This window comes from Rhododendron vialii, chromosome 10a, assembly GCF_030253575.1.
Source record: "Rhododendron vialii isolate Sample 1 chromosome 10a, ASM3025357v1".
Taxonomy (NCBI): domain Eukaryota; kingdom Viridiplantae; phylum Streptophyta; class Magnoliopsida; order Ericales; family Ericaceae; genus Rhododendron; species Rhododendron vialii.
This window is the reverse complement of record NC_080566.1, coordinates 23,566,878-23,582,263: the sequence shown is the minus strand read 5'-3', so window position 1 is coordinate 23,582,263 and position 15,386 is coordinate 23,566,878. Positions and strand designations below refer to the sequence as shown.

At 43.8% G+C, this 15,386-nt stretch overlaps 2 protein-coding genes across 2 annotated transcripts; one reads left to right on the top strand and one right to left on the bottom strand.

Moving 5' to 3' along the window:
- Positions 1 to 596: 596 nt before the first annotated feature.
- LOC131303011 (zinc finger BED domain-containing protein RICESLEEPER 2-like) lies at positions 597 to 2,368 on the bottom strand. The gene is made up of 2 exons (XM_058329803.1): positions 717 to 2,368; positions 597 to 600 (listed from the first exon to the last, which is right to left on the bottom strand). The coding sequence occupies exons 1-2, from the start codon at positions 2,366 to 2,368 to the stop codon at positions 597 to 599; spliced, it is 1,656 nt and encodes a 551-aa protein (XP_058185786.1).
- A 5,258-nt stretch (positions 2,369 to 7,626) lies between these two features.
- Positions 7,627 to 8,453, top strand: LOC131303010 (ubiquitin-like). Its single transcript, XM_058329802.1, has 2 exons — positions 7,627 to 7,673; positions 8,102 to 8,453. The coding sequence occupies exons 1-2, from the start codon at positions 7,627 to 7,629 to the stop codon at positions 8,451 to 8,453; spliced, it is 399 nt and encodes a 132-aa protein (XP_058185785.1).
- The last annotated feature ends 6,933 nt before the right edge of the window (positions 8,454 to 15,386 follow it).

The window sequence follows — 15,386 nt, the reverse complement described above, 5'->3', positions numbered from 1 at the left end:
CCAACATCCAAAGCCCCATCACTCAATCCTTAGGAACTTCCGACCTTGCATCATTTCCTAGGATTTCTGGAAAAAGAAAGAAAGAAATTAAATTCAATACAATGTAAATAGTTAAATACTATCGACAATGCCAAACAACTATCAAGTTCACATTAAATTACCTCGTTCAAGATCTTCAACTTTATCCATAGCTTGTCGAAGAGAGATTGGAACCGTGCTTAGAAGCCAATTTTGGGTGCATACAAGAGTCTCGACCATTGATGGTGAGAGTGAACTTCAAAATGGATCAAGTACACAACCACCCGTACTAAAAGCCGACTCGAAAGCAACGGTAGACACAGGCATAGCTAATACATCACGTGCTAATTGGGACAAGATAGGATACTTGTTGGAATTGTTCTTCCACCATAAAAGGATATCAAAATCCGGAATATCCTTACGTTCACACAAATCATTCACATACTTGTCTACCTCCGACGAACAAACACTAGAATACTCTTGCTCCAAGTAAGTGTCAAATTCACTTGCTAAACTCAACCGATCATCACAATCCTCATCCACCACTACACTCGGTGTGTTGCAGTTGCCACTTAACTCTAACTTCACCCTCGTTTGCATAAGCATCATACAACTTGTCCAAAACTCCCTTCACACGTTTCTCCATTTGCTCGGCCACCTCCTTCCCTTTGGTTTTTATATAGCAAAACTTCACCCACCTTAACTTGAACCGGGGATCCAGTACCACCACCACATAAAGTAGGAAATTGAATTTATCTCCCTTCCCCCAATACGTGTCAAATTTTTTTTTCATGTCAAATGCCATTTTAGACAAGAGAGGGTCATTGTTGGCAATTAACTTCTCTATTTTTACTTCAACATTATACATCTCATCAAAGAATACATTGGATGTGACAAAAAGAGAAGCCGACAATTTCTTGGTTGCATCATAGAAAAGTTTCAAGAACTTAGTAAACATCGTACAATTCTTCCAATCAAGCTTAGTTGGAATTCTTTGGACCCTATGGCTCCTCACTTGGCCACCCTCACTAACCAACTCTATTGTCTCCCCACCCTCAAATGACACAAGCTCCCCATCATCACCTTCCTTTATGCCAAAAAAGGTTTTGAAACCACTGTCTTCCTCCGCCATTCTTTGGAATGCCTTTTCAAACTTGACAGCTACTTCTAACATCAAGTAAGTGGAATTCCACCAAGTACACACATCAAGACACACAGTTTGGTTCAAAACAATTTTCTCCTTCTCCACACACTTCTTAAAGCTCTCCAATCTTTGTGGAGAAGATCTCACATACCTCACGACATCACGAACACGGAGAATACTCTCATTCCTGTCTTTCAACCCCTCAACCACGATAAGATTCAAAATGTGTGCACAACATCGTACATGCAAATAATCATGATCCAAGATTGTCCATTTCCAATCCTTTGTTTTCCTTTTCAAGAACTTAATAGCCGTGTCGTTCGAACTAGCATTATCTACCGTCAACGTAAAAATACCATCAATGTTCCAGTCAAGCAACAAAGATTCAATCTTCTTGCCAATGGTCTCTCCCTTATGATTTACAACTTGACAAAAGTTTAAAATTCTCTTTTGCAACTTCCAATCATCATCAATGAAGTGTGTGGTGAGACACATGTAGTTAAGATTTTGAATTGATGTCCATGTATCAGTGGTGAGGCAAATCCTACGACCCTTCAATAATTTTTTCAGTTTTCCCCTCTCATAGTTATGAATTGCACCAACCTCTCTAGTTATCGTTTGGCGAGAAGGGACCGGTGAGAACTTCGGTTGCATGACCTTACAAAACTTTCTAAACCCAATCCCCTCAACGAATCTAAAGGGTAGTTCATCAATGATGACCATTTCGGCAAGAGCTCTCTTACAATCGTCAAAAGAAAAGACATGAGTGACAACATCGACACCGCCCCCATTTGTGGGTTTGAATGAAAGGTTTTGTTGTCCATGTTGGTCTCTATTAGGATATAACGGGCAAACGGGGATGTGAGCTTTCAAATTACTAACACCATGTTTTTTACTTTCAGCCATATATTGTTTCTTACAATACTTACACTCAGCCCATTTGGTAACTCCCCCCTCTTTAATTTCATTGAAATGATCCCAGGCAGGAGACCTATATCTCTCTTTTTTAGGTTTAGGCGCTTGTGGTGGAAGCTTTCTTTTCAGTCTTTTTTCTCCAACTTCAACTACTGTATCATCTTGAACATCGACAATATCGGCATTGGTAGATACATGAGGATTAGAATTACCTCCAAGTTCAACTTCTTCAGCATCTACCTCATCATCCTCAAGTTCCCCACCAGGAGAGAAATCAAAAATTGGATCCATCACCTACAACAATCAAGTGTGACGATCAGATGGTTTTCAATCAATTAAATTTTTAAACGAACTTGAATAGGCAGCACTGATTCGATTAATAGGCAACATTACAGCACAGTAGCACAAACATAAACTGATGTACAAACATGAACATCTCTCAGCAGAGAACAGAATAACAGTCATACAAATTACAAAATCACTATTCTACACAAAATTCACAAATCTCTATTCTGAACGAAATAACATGAACATTGAACAGATCAGCAGAGAACTTGATCATTTTTCTACCATCATGCAACTAAAATGAATTTTTTATAGGTTAATTAATGGCAATGCAACTCTCTCTCGAAAACTAATACGTGAAAAAGAATAAAAGATTACACTCTGGTCATGAACATTGAACATATGAACTTATACACTTTGGACGCAAATTTGTACACACCGACAACAAACTTTTAAGTCATGGCCATCGGCCGCAAACTTTTACGAATTGGCCACAAATTAATTAGCAGAGAAAATAAAAAAATAACAAACTTTACACAATTTGAGACTTTGAGTACTCGTACAAAATCACAGTCGTGGACAAAAGTCACAAAATCACACACACACAGGCAGGCAGGGGAGAGAGAGAGAGAATCATAGTCGTAGAATTGTAGTGCCCTATCTTAAAGAAAATCATAGTCCTAGACAAAATACAGAGAGAGAGAGAGAGAGGGAGAGAGAGAGAGAGAGACGTACACTGTAGTATGTCTCGATTTAGGGTTTTCTTGCCTTCTTCAGTTATTCACTTTTTCGGGATCGATTGAGAGAGAAAAGGGGCTGAGGTGATTTAGGGTGAGGAGGAGAGGCGGGGTTTTGTCGTCGATCGGCTGCGAGGGTGGACCAGTGGAAAGTGGAGAGTGGAGTCAGTGGAATGTGGAGAGTCTGGAGACTTGAGAGAACTCAGAGAAGGATCTAACTTTGGTCGTTCTTCGTCGCAGAGAACGAGAGAGTGGGGTGGGGGTGGCCAGGTGGGTGCCTGGGGGGGGGGGGGGGGGTGGGGTGGGGTGGGGTAGGCGTGCTGGGGTGGGGCAGAGAGAATTGGGGAAAATGAGAGAACCCTAAATGATGCCAGTGTAAAAGCTTTCATTATATAGTGTGTAATTCGGTCGGGTCGGGTGACCCGACATTTATAATCATTCACCCGAAACCCGACCGACTGTTGGTCGGGTCCAAAAAATTTAACCCGAACCCGAACGAATGTTCTGTTCTAAACCGTCCGTTGGCTTAATTTTCGGGTCGGGTTTCCTGTCGGGTCGGGTGGCTGGACAACCCTAGTTATCAATTACTAGCCTCTTAATCATTTTTTGTAGGATAACAAATTCCCTCTTCCTCGGAGAAGTGTTCTTTTTGCAAACTTGCCAAAAGCTCAAATTTTCTCAAAGTTTGACTTAAAAGCATGTTTCTGGCAGCTGGGCATCCATCCAGATGATTGTCCCAAAACTGGTTTTTGCATTCCAGACCACCATTTCCAGTGGTCAATCATGCCTTTTGGATTAAAAACAGCTCCATCTTTATTTCAAAAGGCCATGATTCGGGTATTTGCTCCCATTCTATCCTCAACACTTGTCTATATTGATGATATCCTACTCTTTTCCCCAGATATAGAGTCTCATGCTGTTCTACTACAAATTTTCCATTCTCTAGTCCAAACCCATGGTATCATGCTTTCAGAGGAACAAATGTTTCTTGCTCAATCGAAAATTGATTTTTTAGGGATGCATATCTCTAAAGGTCAATATGCCCTCCAACCTCATATAGCCTCCCAACTTGACTATTTTCCAGATGAAAATCTCACAGTCAAACAAGTTCAATAGTTCCTTGGAATTGTTAACTATATGGCTGATTTCATTCCCAACCTTGCCCAATACCGTACTCCTCTCTCAGCTTTACTAAAGAAAACCCCTCCTCCTTGGTTAGTCCATTGTACCAAAGCTGTAAAAGACCTCAAAGCCATAGCCAAAACTCTTCCTCCATTAACCATACCTTCAGATGGGAAGAGAGTCCTTCAGATAGATGCCTCTGATCTATATTGGGGAGTAGTTCTTTTGGAAGAAAATTCAAATCAAAAGCGCAGAATTTATGGATACAAGAGTGGTGCTTTCTCTTCAGCAGAACTTCATTACCACTCTACTTACAAAGAAATTCTGGCAATTAAAAGGAGCATTGAGAAGTTTGAATTTCATCTAATTGGTCATCATTTTCTAATTGAGATTGATATGATGAGTTTCCCCAGCATGCTCAAGTTCAAACAGAAGCACCTTCCAAAGGCACAGTTACTCAGATGGGCAAATTGGTTTTCCAATTGGAGTTTTGATATTGCTCACATAAAAGGAAAAACAAATGTCCTCCCTGATTTTTTGTCAAGGCTCAAAAAAGAAATCAACCAATTTTCAAAAACAAAACCACATCCCTTTGTTCTTGGTTGTTTCCCAATGATTTCCTAGTTCCACCGAGTTAATCTTCCTGTCCACCTTTAGTGTCAAATTTTTGAGTTAACCCTTCTTTCCAGATGTGTCCAAATGTGTCAAAACCTTCAACATCTCTGTATTTTCAAGTATGGTCTTGATGAAGGTCTCATAAAAGGTTTACCTTTCCATCCTGTCTATCCCTTTCTCACTCAGTTTGAAGTGTCTTACCATAATATTTTTTATTTCAAAAAAGAAGCCTATCTCCTCTTATGGTATTTAGTCGATGTGTATACTATAAGTGTCTGTTTTAATAAATCAGCAGTCTTGGTTTATTTGGCTCATGCGGCGTTCAATCAGGTCCATCCTCCAGAAGATTTCTTTTTGAAATTTCTCTTGCTCTTCGGAAGCATATCTTACTAGCAACAGAAGATCAGACAAATCCCCAACAGTGCAGGCGGAGATCTCCAATTTGCTTTTTGGACAAGTCGCAACAACAGGAGTCATCCCAATCCAGATGGTTCTATTACATTGAGAAAAGAGTATCACACCATATTCCTCTCTGCATATCCAGAGTCTCAGAGCATCCAAAGCGACAGTGGAAATTATCTTGTCATGACTCAAACACTGTGTTCACTCAATGGATTAACACCTGCAGAAGTTCCCCCATCTCTCCTCCATTATGAATCTGCAAACTGGAAATTCAATGATACTTATCCGGAAGAATGGCACCAAAATATTTGCTATCTTTTAGAACAATATTACTTGACTGACAGATTTGAAGACTATTCTGAAGAAAGTAGTTCAGATGACCCCGAGTAACAACCATGCACTCATGACAGCTGTTTCTCCTTCCATTTCCGGGAGGTGGTGAAATTATTACTAGTACTGTTGAATATTATTGGTCTGTTGTCTTGTATTGTAAAGTAGTACGTAAGGTTGAAAGTAGCATGTAAGAAATAAATGCTAATGTGGAAAGTAAAGTATGTTATCAGAAGTAATAAATAGGGACGTGGCAGGCATGATCTAAGAACAGTAATGTTCAATCATATATGGTACTATTCCCTGATGTAATGAATGATATATATAGTTGTACTGTTACCACCTCCTTACGCCTATAAAAGGAGGGCTTTGTCTATTGTAAGAACCAGGTTAATGAAAGTCAATGTTTTCCTAATATATCATGTGTCTTGTATTCATTCTCTTTGATCCTAACCTACTTTGTGTTTGTACCCACTTTGTGTTTGCAAACTTGTAAACTGACATCCTCCCCATCCCTCACATTCTCAACATTGACAACATCATAGGTCAAATCAATATTTAATGAACGATTACAACAGCTGTTGCCTTTGATTGCTCTCCATGTCTGACAAAACAAACATGGTGTCTATATTCTTTCCAAGGTTCTCTGAACGTTTCTTAGCCAATTCTTTTGTTAAATGTCGAAGTTGCAGTAGCATACAATCGCTTTTCCACGTGCCCTGTGTTATCAACTGGTTGACTTCCATAAACAGAAATAGTAAACCAGGTCACCCATTACTGGAAAATACACAAACAATGGGTTGCAGCAATGCACTCGCGGAAAATAGCATATCTTGCTGATTGGGGGCTACCCGCCCAAATTTTGAAAGATTGAAAGAGTAGCCACTCGGGTTTATGGTCCGCCACCCGAGAAACCATTTTAATTGGAAATGGTTGTTTGAAATTGAAAACCAGAGATCGTTTTGGGTTCGGAAGCCATGTTATGAGAAGGGAAGGATTTTACGGAACCCCTCTCGCCTGATACGAGATCGATCTTTACTCAATATTTGTGAGATTTTTTGAAAATACTTTGTTTCATTAAACAATTAGCAGGCATCAACAGATATATCAAATAAAGTGGTGTATACCGGTGGTGGTGTACAAGATATATGATAATGAAATGATACAAAGTGAAAAAATGGCAGAAAAATCAACTACTACCACTGGAACCACACTCGAGCGCTCAGGTCTGCACTCCTGAGCGCTCAAGAGATCTGCTAAGCCACCCAGCAATTTTTGGTTAGAACAGATGCAACATGATACTTAAAACAGAAACACATAACTACTAACATGCACCAGTGCTCAGCGAAAGGGTTAAACAGTTAAGAACCGGTTCTAACCATCCAAACTTCGCTTCTTTGCAATTGAAAATAAAATTAATTGGGCTCTGGAAGGACCAGTGCTCATCTAGCATTTACTGAAATACAGAAAAAGCAATATTTGGTGACAAAATAGAATTTTGGTGATGGCAGCACTCCTGAGCGCTCAGGAATGGTCCCGAGCGCTCGGAAGTGAATACAGTGCCCTAAGAAAAATTTGTTTTCTTGTGTTCCACTTACTCTTATTGCTAAACTAAGATCAAATGAGCTCATAACCAGTATGAGGAATTAGTATGGGCCCTTGATTCCCCTCAGAAGTTCGAAAATAGTAGAGTTTAGGTATAAAATAAGCTTTTATGCCTTTGTTTGACTTGAACTTGGCTTCTTGGACTGAATTGGATGCTTGAAAATGGGCTGAAAATCATAAAAAGATGAGAGCTTGATTATGGTTAAGCTCTTGGATCTTCTAATGATTTCCTTGAAATTGCTTTGATTTTTGAAAGAGAGTTTGAAGTAATTTAGAGAGAGAGAGATAGAGTGAGAGAGTATTTTCAAAACATGGGAAGCCTTTGAGAGAGGAATTTTGTGCCCCCTTGTGAAGTAGAAAGAGGGGGTATTTATAGGGCATGAGAAAATGGGTTTGAATTTTGAAAATAAAATCAAAATAAAATGGGAAAATAGTTTTGGGGGGAAACAAGGCATGCTGATATTCCTGCCAGGCCTGGGATGTGCAAGCTTGAATCGCAGGTTTGAAAACTTGAAAAAAAATGTGGTAAAAGATTAAGCTCAACATCCAATGCTCTGTCAGAGCTCCTGAGCGCTTAGGAATGAAGTCCCGAGCGCTCAAGAGTGCCTGCCCAACTTCAGAGGGGCACCACGGACACTCCTGAACTCAGATTTGGGTGTTTTTCGAAGTGTTGGAAAGCTAGTTAAGTCCTCTTTCTAACCCAGTAGGTTTGATTCAAGGAAATTTTATACACTTAAATGTGTGTCAATTTTACCCTCAGGGTGTCGGAAAAAAAGCATGGTTTTGGTTTGTAAAAGTCCAAGAAGCATCGTCCAAGCTTTAGCCAAGTCCCATTTTGATTCCTTTTCATCATCGGGGAGCCTCGAGGGCGCAAATTAAGGATGATTTGTAGGTCCAAATTGGGGTGTCTACACTGATCAAAACGTAGATTCCTACCAAACACATGCCTCGAGATCCAAAACAAAGAGGGCATCCCTCCGAATCAGCAAGAGCTCATCTTCGGTGGGAAGCAGCTCAAGGATAGACGTACCCTCGCCGACTACAACATCCAGAAGGAGTCAACCCTCCATTTGGTGCTTCGTCTAAGGGCAGGGATGCAGATCTTCGTTAAAACCTTTACCAGCAAGACCATCAGCTTGGAGGTGGAAAGCTCAGACACCATTGACAACATCAAGGCCAAGATCCAGGACAAGGAGGGCATCCCCCCGGATCAGCAGTGGTTGATCTTTGCTGGGAAGCAGCTTGAGGATGGAAGGACTTTGGCTGACTATAACATTTAGAAAGAGTGCATCTTGTCCTCTGTCTTCGTGGTGGATTTTGAGCTATGTCCGGTGGTTTGGTCGGCGGTTTGGTCGGCGGTGTTGGTTTAATTAAGTTCGTAGTATCTGTGTCTTATGTGGTGGTTGGTTTGTGGGTATGAGAGAAGTCGTATGTGGTTTGTGATTACATAAACAATCTGTTTTCTTTGCTTTCGGTTTCCGTGTTTGGGTACTGTGGTAGCGTACTATGGCGGCGTGTGATCTTACAGGCCAATGGCCATAAGATCTTGTTTGGTCTACAACAATATCGAGTAAAAACAGTTTTTAATATTTTGGGCTTGTTATTGAGATTAATTTTGTGCTTGCATTGCATTCTCTGGTTAAAACTCTCTTGTAGCTGCTGATGCATTTAGGATTATCGCAAACAAACCTTGAGTAATTATTCAACTTCTGAATCAGCTGTTCAGCTTGAAAACGTATTGACAGTAACGTAATAACGTATATTCTGAAAAAGAAGCCAAAATCCCTAGAAAACTCATCTCCGCTATTTTGGAGGTCCAAAATAAGCTAAGACATTGTATTATGGTGCAACTGACATAGCAATATGATATTGTAGTATTAAAGTTCAAAGGTTGCAGCTTCACATTATCCCCAATAGCATCCCATTTCTTTGTTTCAGGGTTGTTGACTGTGTTGTCAACAAGCTCTCAAACGTGGTGCAACAGATGCCTGTGGCTAACTTCTTGCGGATTATGGTAATTTAGATTCCAAGTGAGTGTATTATACATAAACGTCAAAGTTACATGATCGACAACATCCTACTTTTTCACAATCATTGTAACAACAATTTCTACATTCAAATTTTTATGCAGAAAATGTTACAAATTCTGGAAATATGCAATTATTGTTAAGAAAAACGTATATTTGTCAACTAAGACCATAATGCAAAACAAGCTTGTTCTGCTTATTTACTTTAAATTGACATGATATTGTAGACACCCCATTCTGGACTGTCCAGATAACGTTATTTGTCGATCCTTTATTGCCCCAATGATGATTTTAATCGAAAACAGTTTGAGGACAAAGGTGTGTTTGAGCTTTGAGCGCCCTTAACCTTTCTCAAACCCGTTTCAAACCTTTCAAACCAGAGCCAAACAGCCCCAGCAAAACCCAACTGGCATACGCCAGTGTATTGGACGCGTACGCCAATTATCTGCCACGTGTCAGTCATCGACCGTTGACTCAGCTATCACTGGCGCACGCCGGTCCTAGTGTGGTGCACGCCAGTCAAACCCAGTCAAATCAACTTTATTCAGCCACATGGACGAGACTTTTGTGCCACCCTGATGTCGGCCACAGTAGCCCCTGATGATTATATCGGCCAGGCCCGTTCCACCTCTCTCCTACACCCCCCATCAACTAGTCCCATGCATTTAATGCATGGGAAGGCTCTCTTCTTGACCCAAGCCAGCCAAACAGGCCTTAGCACCAGACTGATCTCAGTCTCTCTCCACTATAAATACCCCCCTTGCATTCATTTGCAAGGGGTTAGCCTCATTAAGAAGCATAAAGCTCCCTTCTCCTCTCTTCTTGCTCTTCTTCTTCTTCTATTGAAAGAGAAAGGAAAGAAGTCTACTTCCATACACCCATTGATGTTCAGTCGCCATACAACCTCCATCTTCAACCTCTAAATCTCAACACAACCTTCAAACCTCAATACCAAAAGGTATACCACCTTTACGTTCTTTTCTGTTTTCGACCCCTGAGGGGAACCAGTAAGGCCCAGGCTGGTAAACAATACTAGTCCTGGCCTTAAACTGGCGAAATACAACAATCGTATGAGATGGAATATGGCGCACGCCAGTACTCCTATGTCGTACGCCAGTAATGGTAGAACGAGCACTACTGGCGTGGGGATCATGGATAACTATTTCTATCATCTTATCTTTCTGTCAATCACCCTTTGCATGCTAAATAACCAGTTTTACTGCTTTCTGTATGTTTAGAACTGTTTAGATATAGTAGTTATTGCTTACTCTTTGCTTGTTTAAAAGGCCTCTGGGATCCTTCTGGTCATGTTCCAGAGCCCAGATGATGCAAAGCCAAGCATTGGATCAAGGTCAAAGTGGCGTACGGCTATCCATAAGTGGCGTACGGCAGTTTGTCCCAGGATCCAATGGCTGGCCCTTGCATCTTAGCTTAATCTTGGCCTCTTTCATGTCCCCGCTCTGTTTAGGGGGTTTCTCGTCTATTTTCATGGCTTCAAGCCATCTCATCTGTCTGTAAGTATATATTCCACTTTATTTAACTGCATGGTTTGTCCTGGGTGTGCGCTGGTCCCTTTCCAGAGCCCAGAGGGTTGAAAACAAAAACTGAGTAAACAAACAAGTGGAGTATGCCACTTATGTTGTGGCGTGCGCATGTTGTATCAGCATGCAGTGGCTCGGCCAGTGCATGCTGACACAGAATCTGCTCGCGCCCCTGCAAGGCAGCGTACTTCAAGTTATCCAGTTTGCTCAGTGCTTGTTCTCAATCTATATTTAGCATTGCAATCAAGTCATCCATAAACATTTTGCCACATAAATCACAACTTGTTATAGTTTTAACCCCCGTTAACTGTTCCCCCGCCCTAACTGGCTAAAAAATGATCAAATGAGAGAAAAATGCAAACGTTTCATAAAATGCCCGAGTAGAGACCGATCTCCAAATTGGGCGAGAGGGGTGCCATAAAACCCTTCCCCTCTCGTAACCTGGCTCCCGAACTTCAGATATCGAAGGTGACGACGGACCAGTCTACAAGCCTTTTTTTTAAAATCAAACAAACATGACAAACGTTCTCGAGTTCGGTTCCTTGGGTGTTTTCACCGCTAAAACCCGAGTGGTGATTCTGAATCGAAGCGTTTCGCCGCGCTCTTCCAACGAAAAGGGCCGCACCCAAATTTTGCAAACAGAATTTCCGGGGGCCGCGTGCCCACAGTGGCGACTCTGCTGGGGACCATTGCGTTGGTTGATATTTGGCGATTAATACATAATTGAACAATTCCCAAAAGCTTGTCAAAACAGTACGCTTCGCGCTGCTGAAGAACGGAATGGTAACGTAACAGGATCTCAGCATCCGACCAATCCGAACTGGGGCTTTTACTATTGTTCTCTTGTGTAGTTTTCTCCAAGTATCAATTAACAAAAGTGAGCCAAGCTTCAAAAGGCATTTGTTTTCAAAAGCGTTGCATTTCTCTCTCATTGAATCATTCTTCGGCATTCTCCGTTCGTATCGATGGTTGGTCAGCTCCGTTGAGGTGTTTTGGGTAACCGGCACAGTTTACTGGAGCCCGGGGTCCTCGAACGCCCAACAACCTTGGACGATGATGAGTTGTACTACCGTTCGACCATTGCTTTGCTCCACGCGTTGCAATGGGAGGTATATCGCGGCTCTAGTCAGAGGAACCCCTTTACGCCAAAACCGGCCTCTACAGTGTTTACAAAGCACTAGAACCTTTCAACCTAAGACAGGAACCCGCAGGGTAGGATTACTTGCTTCTAACCCCTATCATTCTGTTTATGTGTTACCGCTTTCCTTATCGCATGCCTGTACATACATTCATGACCGTTTTTGCGTAGGAGCTTGCTAGGGCGGCTTTTAGGACATCTTTTGTCGAGTCTGTCTCGCGCCCATCCGGCGTTTGCCTTGGACCGATGACGAGTCGTGCATCTCGATGTTGCATGTTACCAAAATTTTCAAGTCCTTAATCAATGAGACTTCGGGAAGTCGATACTTTCTAAGTCCTTGTCTAAAAACCCATCGAGGTTTCAAACCAAAAACTAGGGGCAACGGAGAGAATGGCATGATGCATACACCGCTCGGGTTAAAAGTGCTAATCACTTACACCAGGCTCCGGCACAGTGCTGCTTACGCCATTTCGGTTACGGTATCATGCCATCTACACCGAGTTGTTCCAGAATCAAACTTTGAAACTTCGAGAAGGGAGGAAGTCAAAGATACACCGTCGAAAAGAAAATACGAGGATTCCATGGCAACTGTCCGAGTGGCGTGAAGCAGACTCCCCCTAGTTCTAGAGTCTAGGAGGACACCGACGACGTTGGCATGATCATTTTTCCTCTCTTGTCGATTCTTTCAAATAAAATGACTGCAGGCTGTCACTGAGCTCTTATACCTTGCTGTCTAGCCACGCCAATGCCAAAGCAGAATTCCGAAATCAAGAGCCAAACCTACTTGGGACCGTCCGTCGAGTCTATTTGAGGATTTGATTTGGGGTTCGTCTCTCAGTCGACCGCAATGGAAGCTCTGGCCTGCACTGTGTCACAGGAGGATTCACCACCGACTACCCCGCACGAGTCTCCTCCGTCTACTCCGTCTCCGCCAACATCTCCCAAGCTTGTTAAAACAGAAGTACTAGCCATGGCGGATGTCCCACCTCCGAATCTTGCAACCGTGCTAGCCGATCTGCAGCGCAACCTGGCCACCATGCAACAAAGGGCTGACCAGGCCGACGCCTCTATGGCCAATCTTCAAACCCTAATTGAGGAGCGACTTCCCCTTGTAGTAGAAGGGGAAGGCGGTGAAAGGCGTGTACAAGGAGCCGCTGCCGAGGAAGAGCCACTAGTTGAGAATCCCGCTCCAAGCCTAGAAATGGCAGCCTTAGTCGCCAAAATGGCCAAGTTGGAAGAAGCCGTTGCCAAATCCGAAAGAAAAGGGTCAGGAGTACTAGACATGGACCGCCTCTGCCCATTTCCGAATGCCCGGCTGCCCGATCGGTTCAAAATGCTCGACTTTGCAAAGTTCGACGGTACTGGAGATCCGAAAACTCACCTGTTGGCCTATCATGGAGCCATGAAACTGCACGGCGTCGGGGAGGATGCCATGGCTCAGCTGTTTCCGCAAACTCTTGCCGGTCCCGCCTTCCAGTGGTTCCTGTCGCTCGACATCTCCAAGAGGCAGACATGGGAGGACATCGGCACGGCCTTCAATGCTCAGTATAGCTACAACGCCCAACTCAAAATGACCACTCGGGAGTTGGAATCCACCAAGATGACTGCAAAGGAGTCCTTTGCAGACTTTATCCAAAGATGGAGAGCCAAGGCCGCTCTCATGCCCGACCGCCCAAGCGAGAAGGATCAGATCCGCATCATCTCCCGTAATCTGCAGCCCGACTTCGCCAAAAACCTCGTGTTGGTTCAGGGCGCAAATTTCGAAACCTTCTATGACTCCGGGCTGGCCATCGAAGAAGCCCTTCAAACCGGCGTTCTGCCTAGGAGCGACAATTCCTCCTCCACCTCAGCCTCAAAATCAAAGCCCCGTGCATACACCGGGAACAGCACTGCTTTGTTCGGTGGCAACAGCTACACCAACGCGAACTCTGCCAACAACCCCTCTGCCCAAAGCTCTAACCACATTGCCGACATCAACCAAGTTCAAACCCCTCAAAGACCCCGAAACCGCAATCAACCCCGTAACTTTGCCAACTTCGAGGCACCTCTCTCCTCGGTATTAGAGAAGCTAATCAAAACCGGACACCTCAGGCCTCTAGCCCCAACTCCGCTTCCTCAAAATCCCCCCTAGCCATAACCCCAACGCTTTCTGTGCGTATCACCAAATGCCCGGCCATTACACCGACTCCTGCTATCGCCTCCGTCATGCGATACAGGATTTGGTGGACAATGGCACCCTTCCGACTCCACCCACAAAGCCCAATGTCATCTCCAATTCCTTGCCCAAACATGACCCTAACCCTCAAGTGAACCAGATAAACCTCAGCTCCACCATATTCAACTCCACCGACCATATTACCTCAACCATCAACCCAAGGCCGGTTGTACCCTTTCCCTCCGAACCAAGCATTAACATGATGGCGGCCGGTTGGGCCATGGAGGACAAAGCCAAGGAGTGGGAAGAGCTTTGCAACAATTGGACCGAACAGTATAATGTGGGAATGCGTGCCCTTCGGAATTTCCAGATTCCGAGACGCGAGGGGCCCAGATCGAGGGAGCGCGAGCGGGGAAGCAAGCGCTCGCAAAAATACAGAGTCGCCACTCGGGTTTGAAGGTCCGACACCCAAGGAACCGTATTTCGAAGCACTTGTCGCGCTGTTTGATTTGAAAAAGTTAAGGAACCAGTCCGTCATAACCATATCTGGGTTCGGGAGCCAGGTTACGAGAGGGGAAGGGTTTTATGGCACCCCTCTCGCCCAATCCGGAGATCGGTCTCTACTTAGGCATTTGCGAAAATGTGTTTGTTTGCGATTCTGTTTGATTAATCAATTTTTAGCCAATTAGGGCGGGGGAACAGTTAATCGGGGATTAATACTGTAACATGTTTGCAGGATGTGATAGATAGCATGGACGAGCAGTTAGTATAGGATGAGAACAGACTGCTGTGGGAGCTTAAACAAACTGGGAGGCCCCTGTTTTGGAGTGACGTGCGTAGGAAGAAACCAGCATGCACTGAACGAGTCACTGCATGCTGTTTACTCATGCGCGCACAACTCCAAGACACGCGCGCGCCGGTGAGCTCAAACCCACAGCTCTTATTCTCAAACCATCTGGGCTCTGGAAGGACCAGTGCACACCCAGGACAAACCACGCAGTTCATATAGCAGCATAATATACAGTTTAAAGGTTGTAAAGCCCTATAAATTAATAAAACACCCCATAAACAGTGTGGGGACAAAATAATGACCTAAAACCAAGCTACCCGTGCAAGGCCACTCACTGGTCAGAGGCATACTATCGCGCGACGGAGCCAGTCTGGCGCGCGAGGATGCGCCCTGGCGCACTGTCGCGCGATGGAGCCACTATGGCGCGCGAGGATGCGCCTTGGTGCACTGTCGCGCGATGGAGCCAGTCTGGCGCGCGATGGTGCGCCCTGGCGCGGGATGACCGCGCCCTGGCGCAACCCGACCAGTGCTTGGTTTACACTTTTCTGGGTTCTCCAAAACA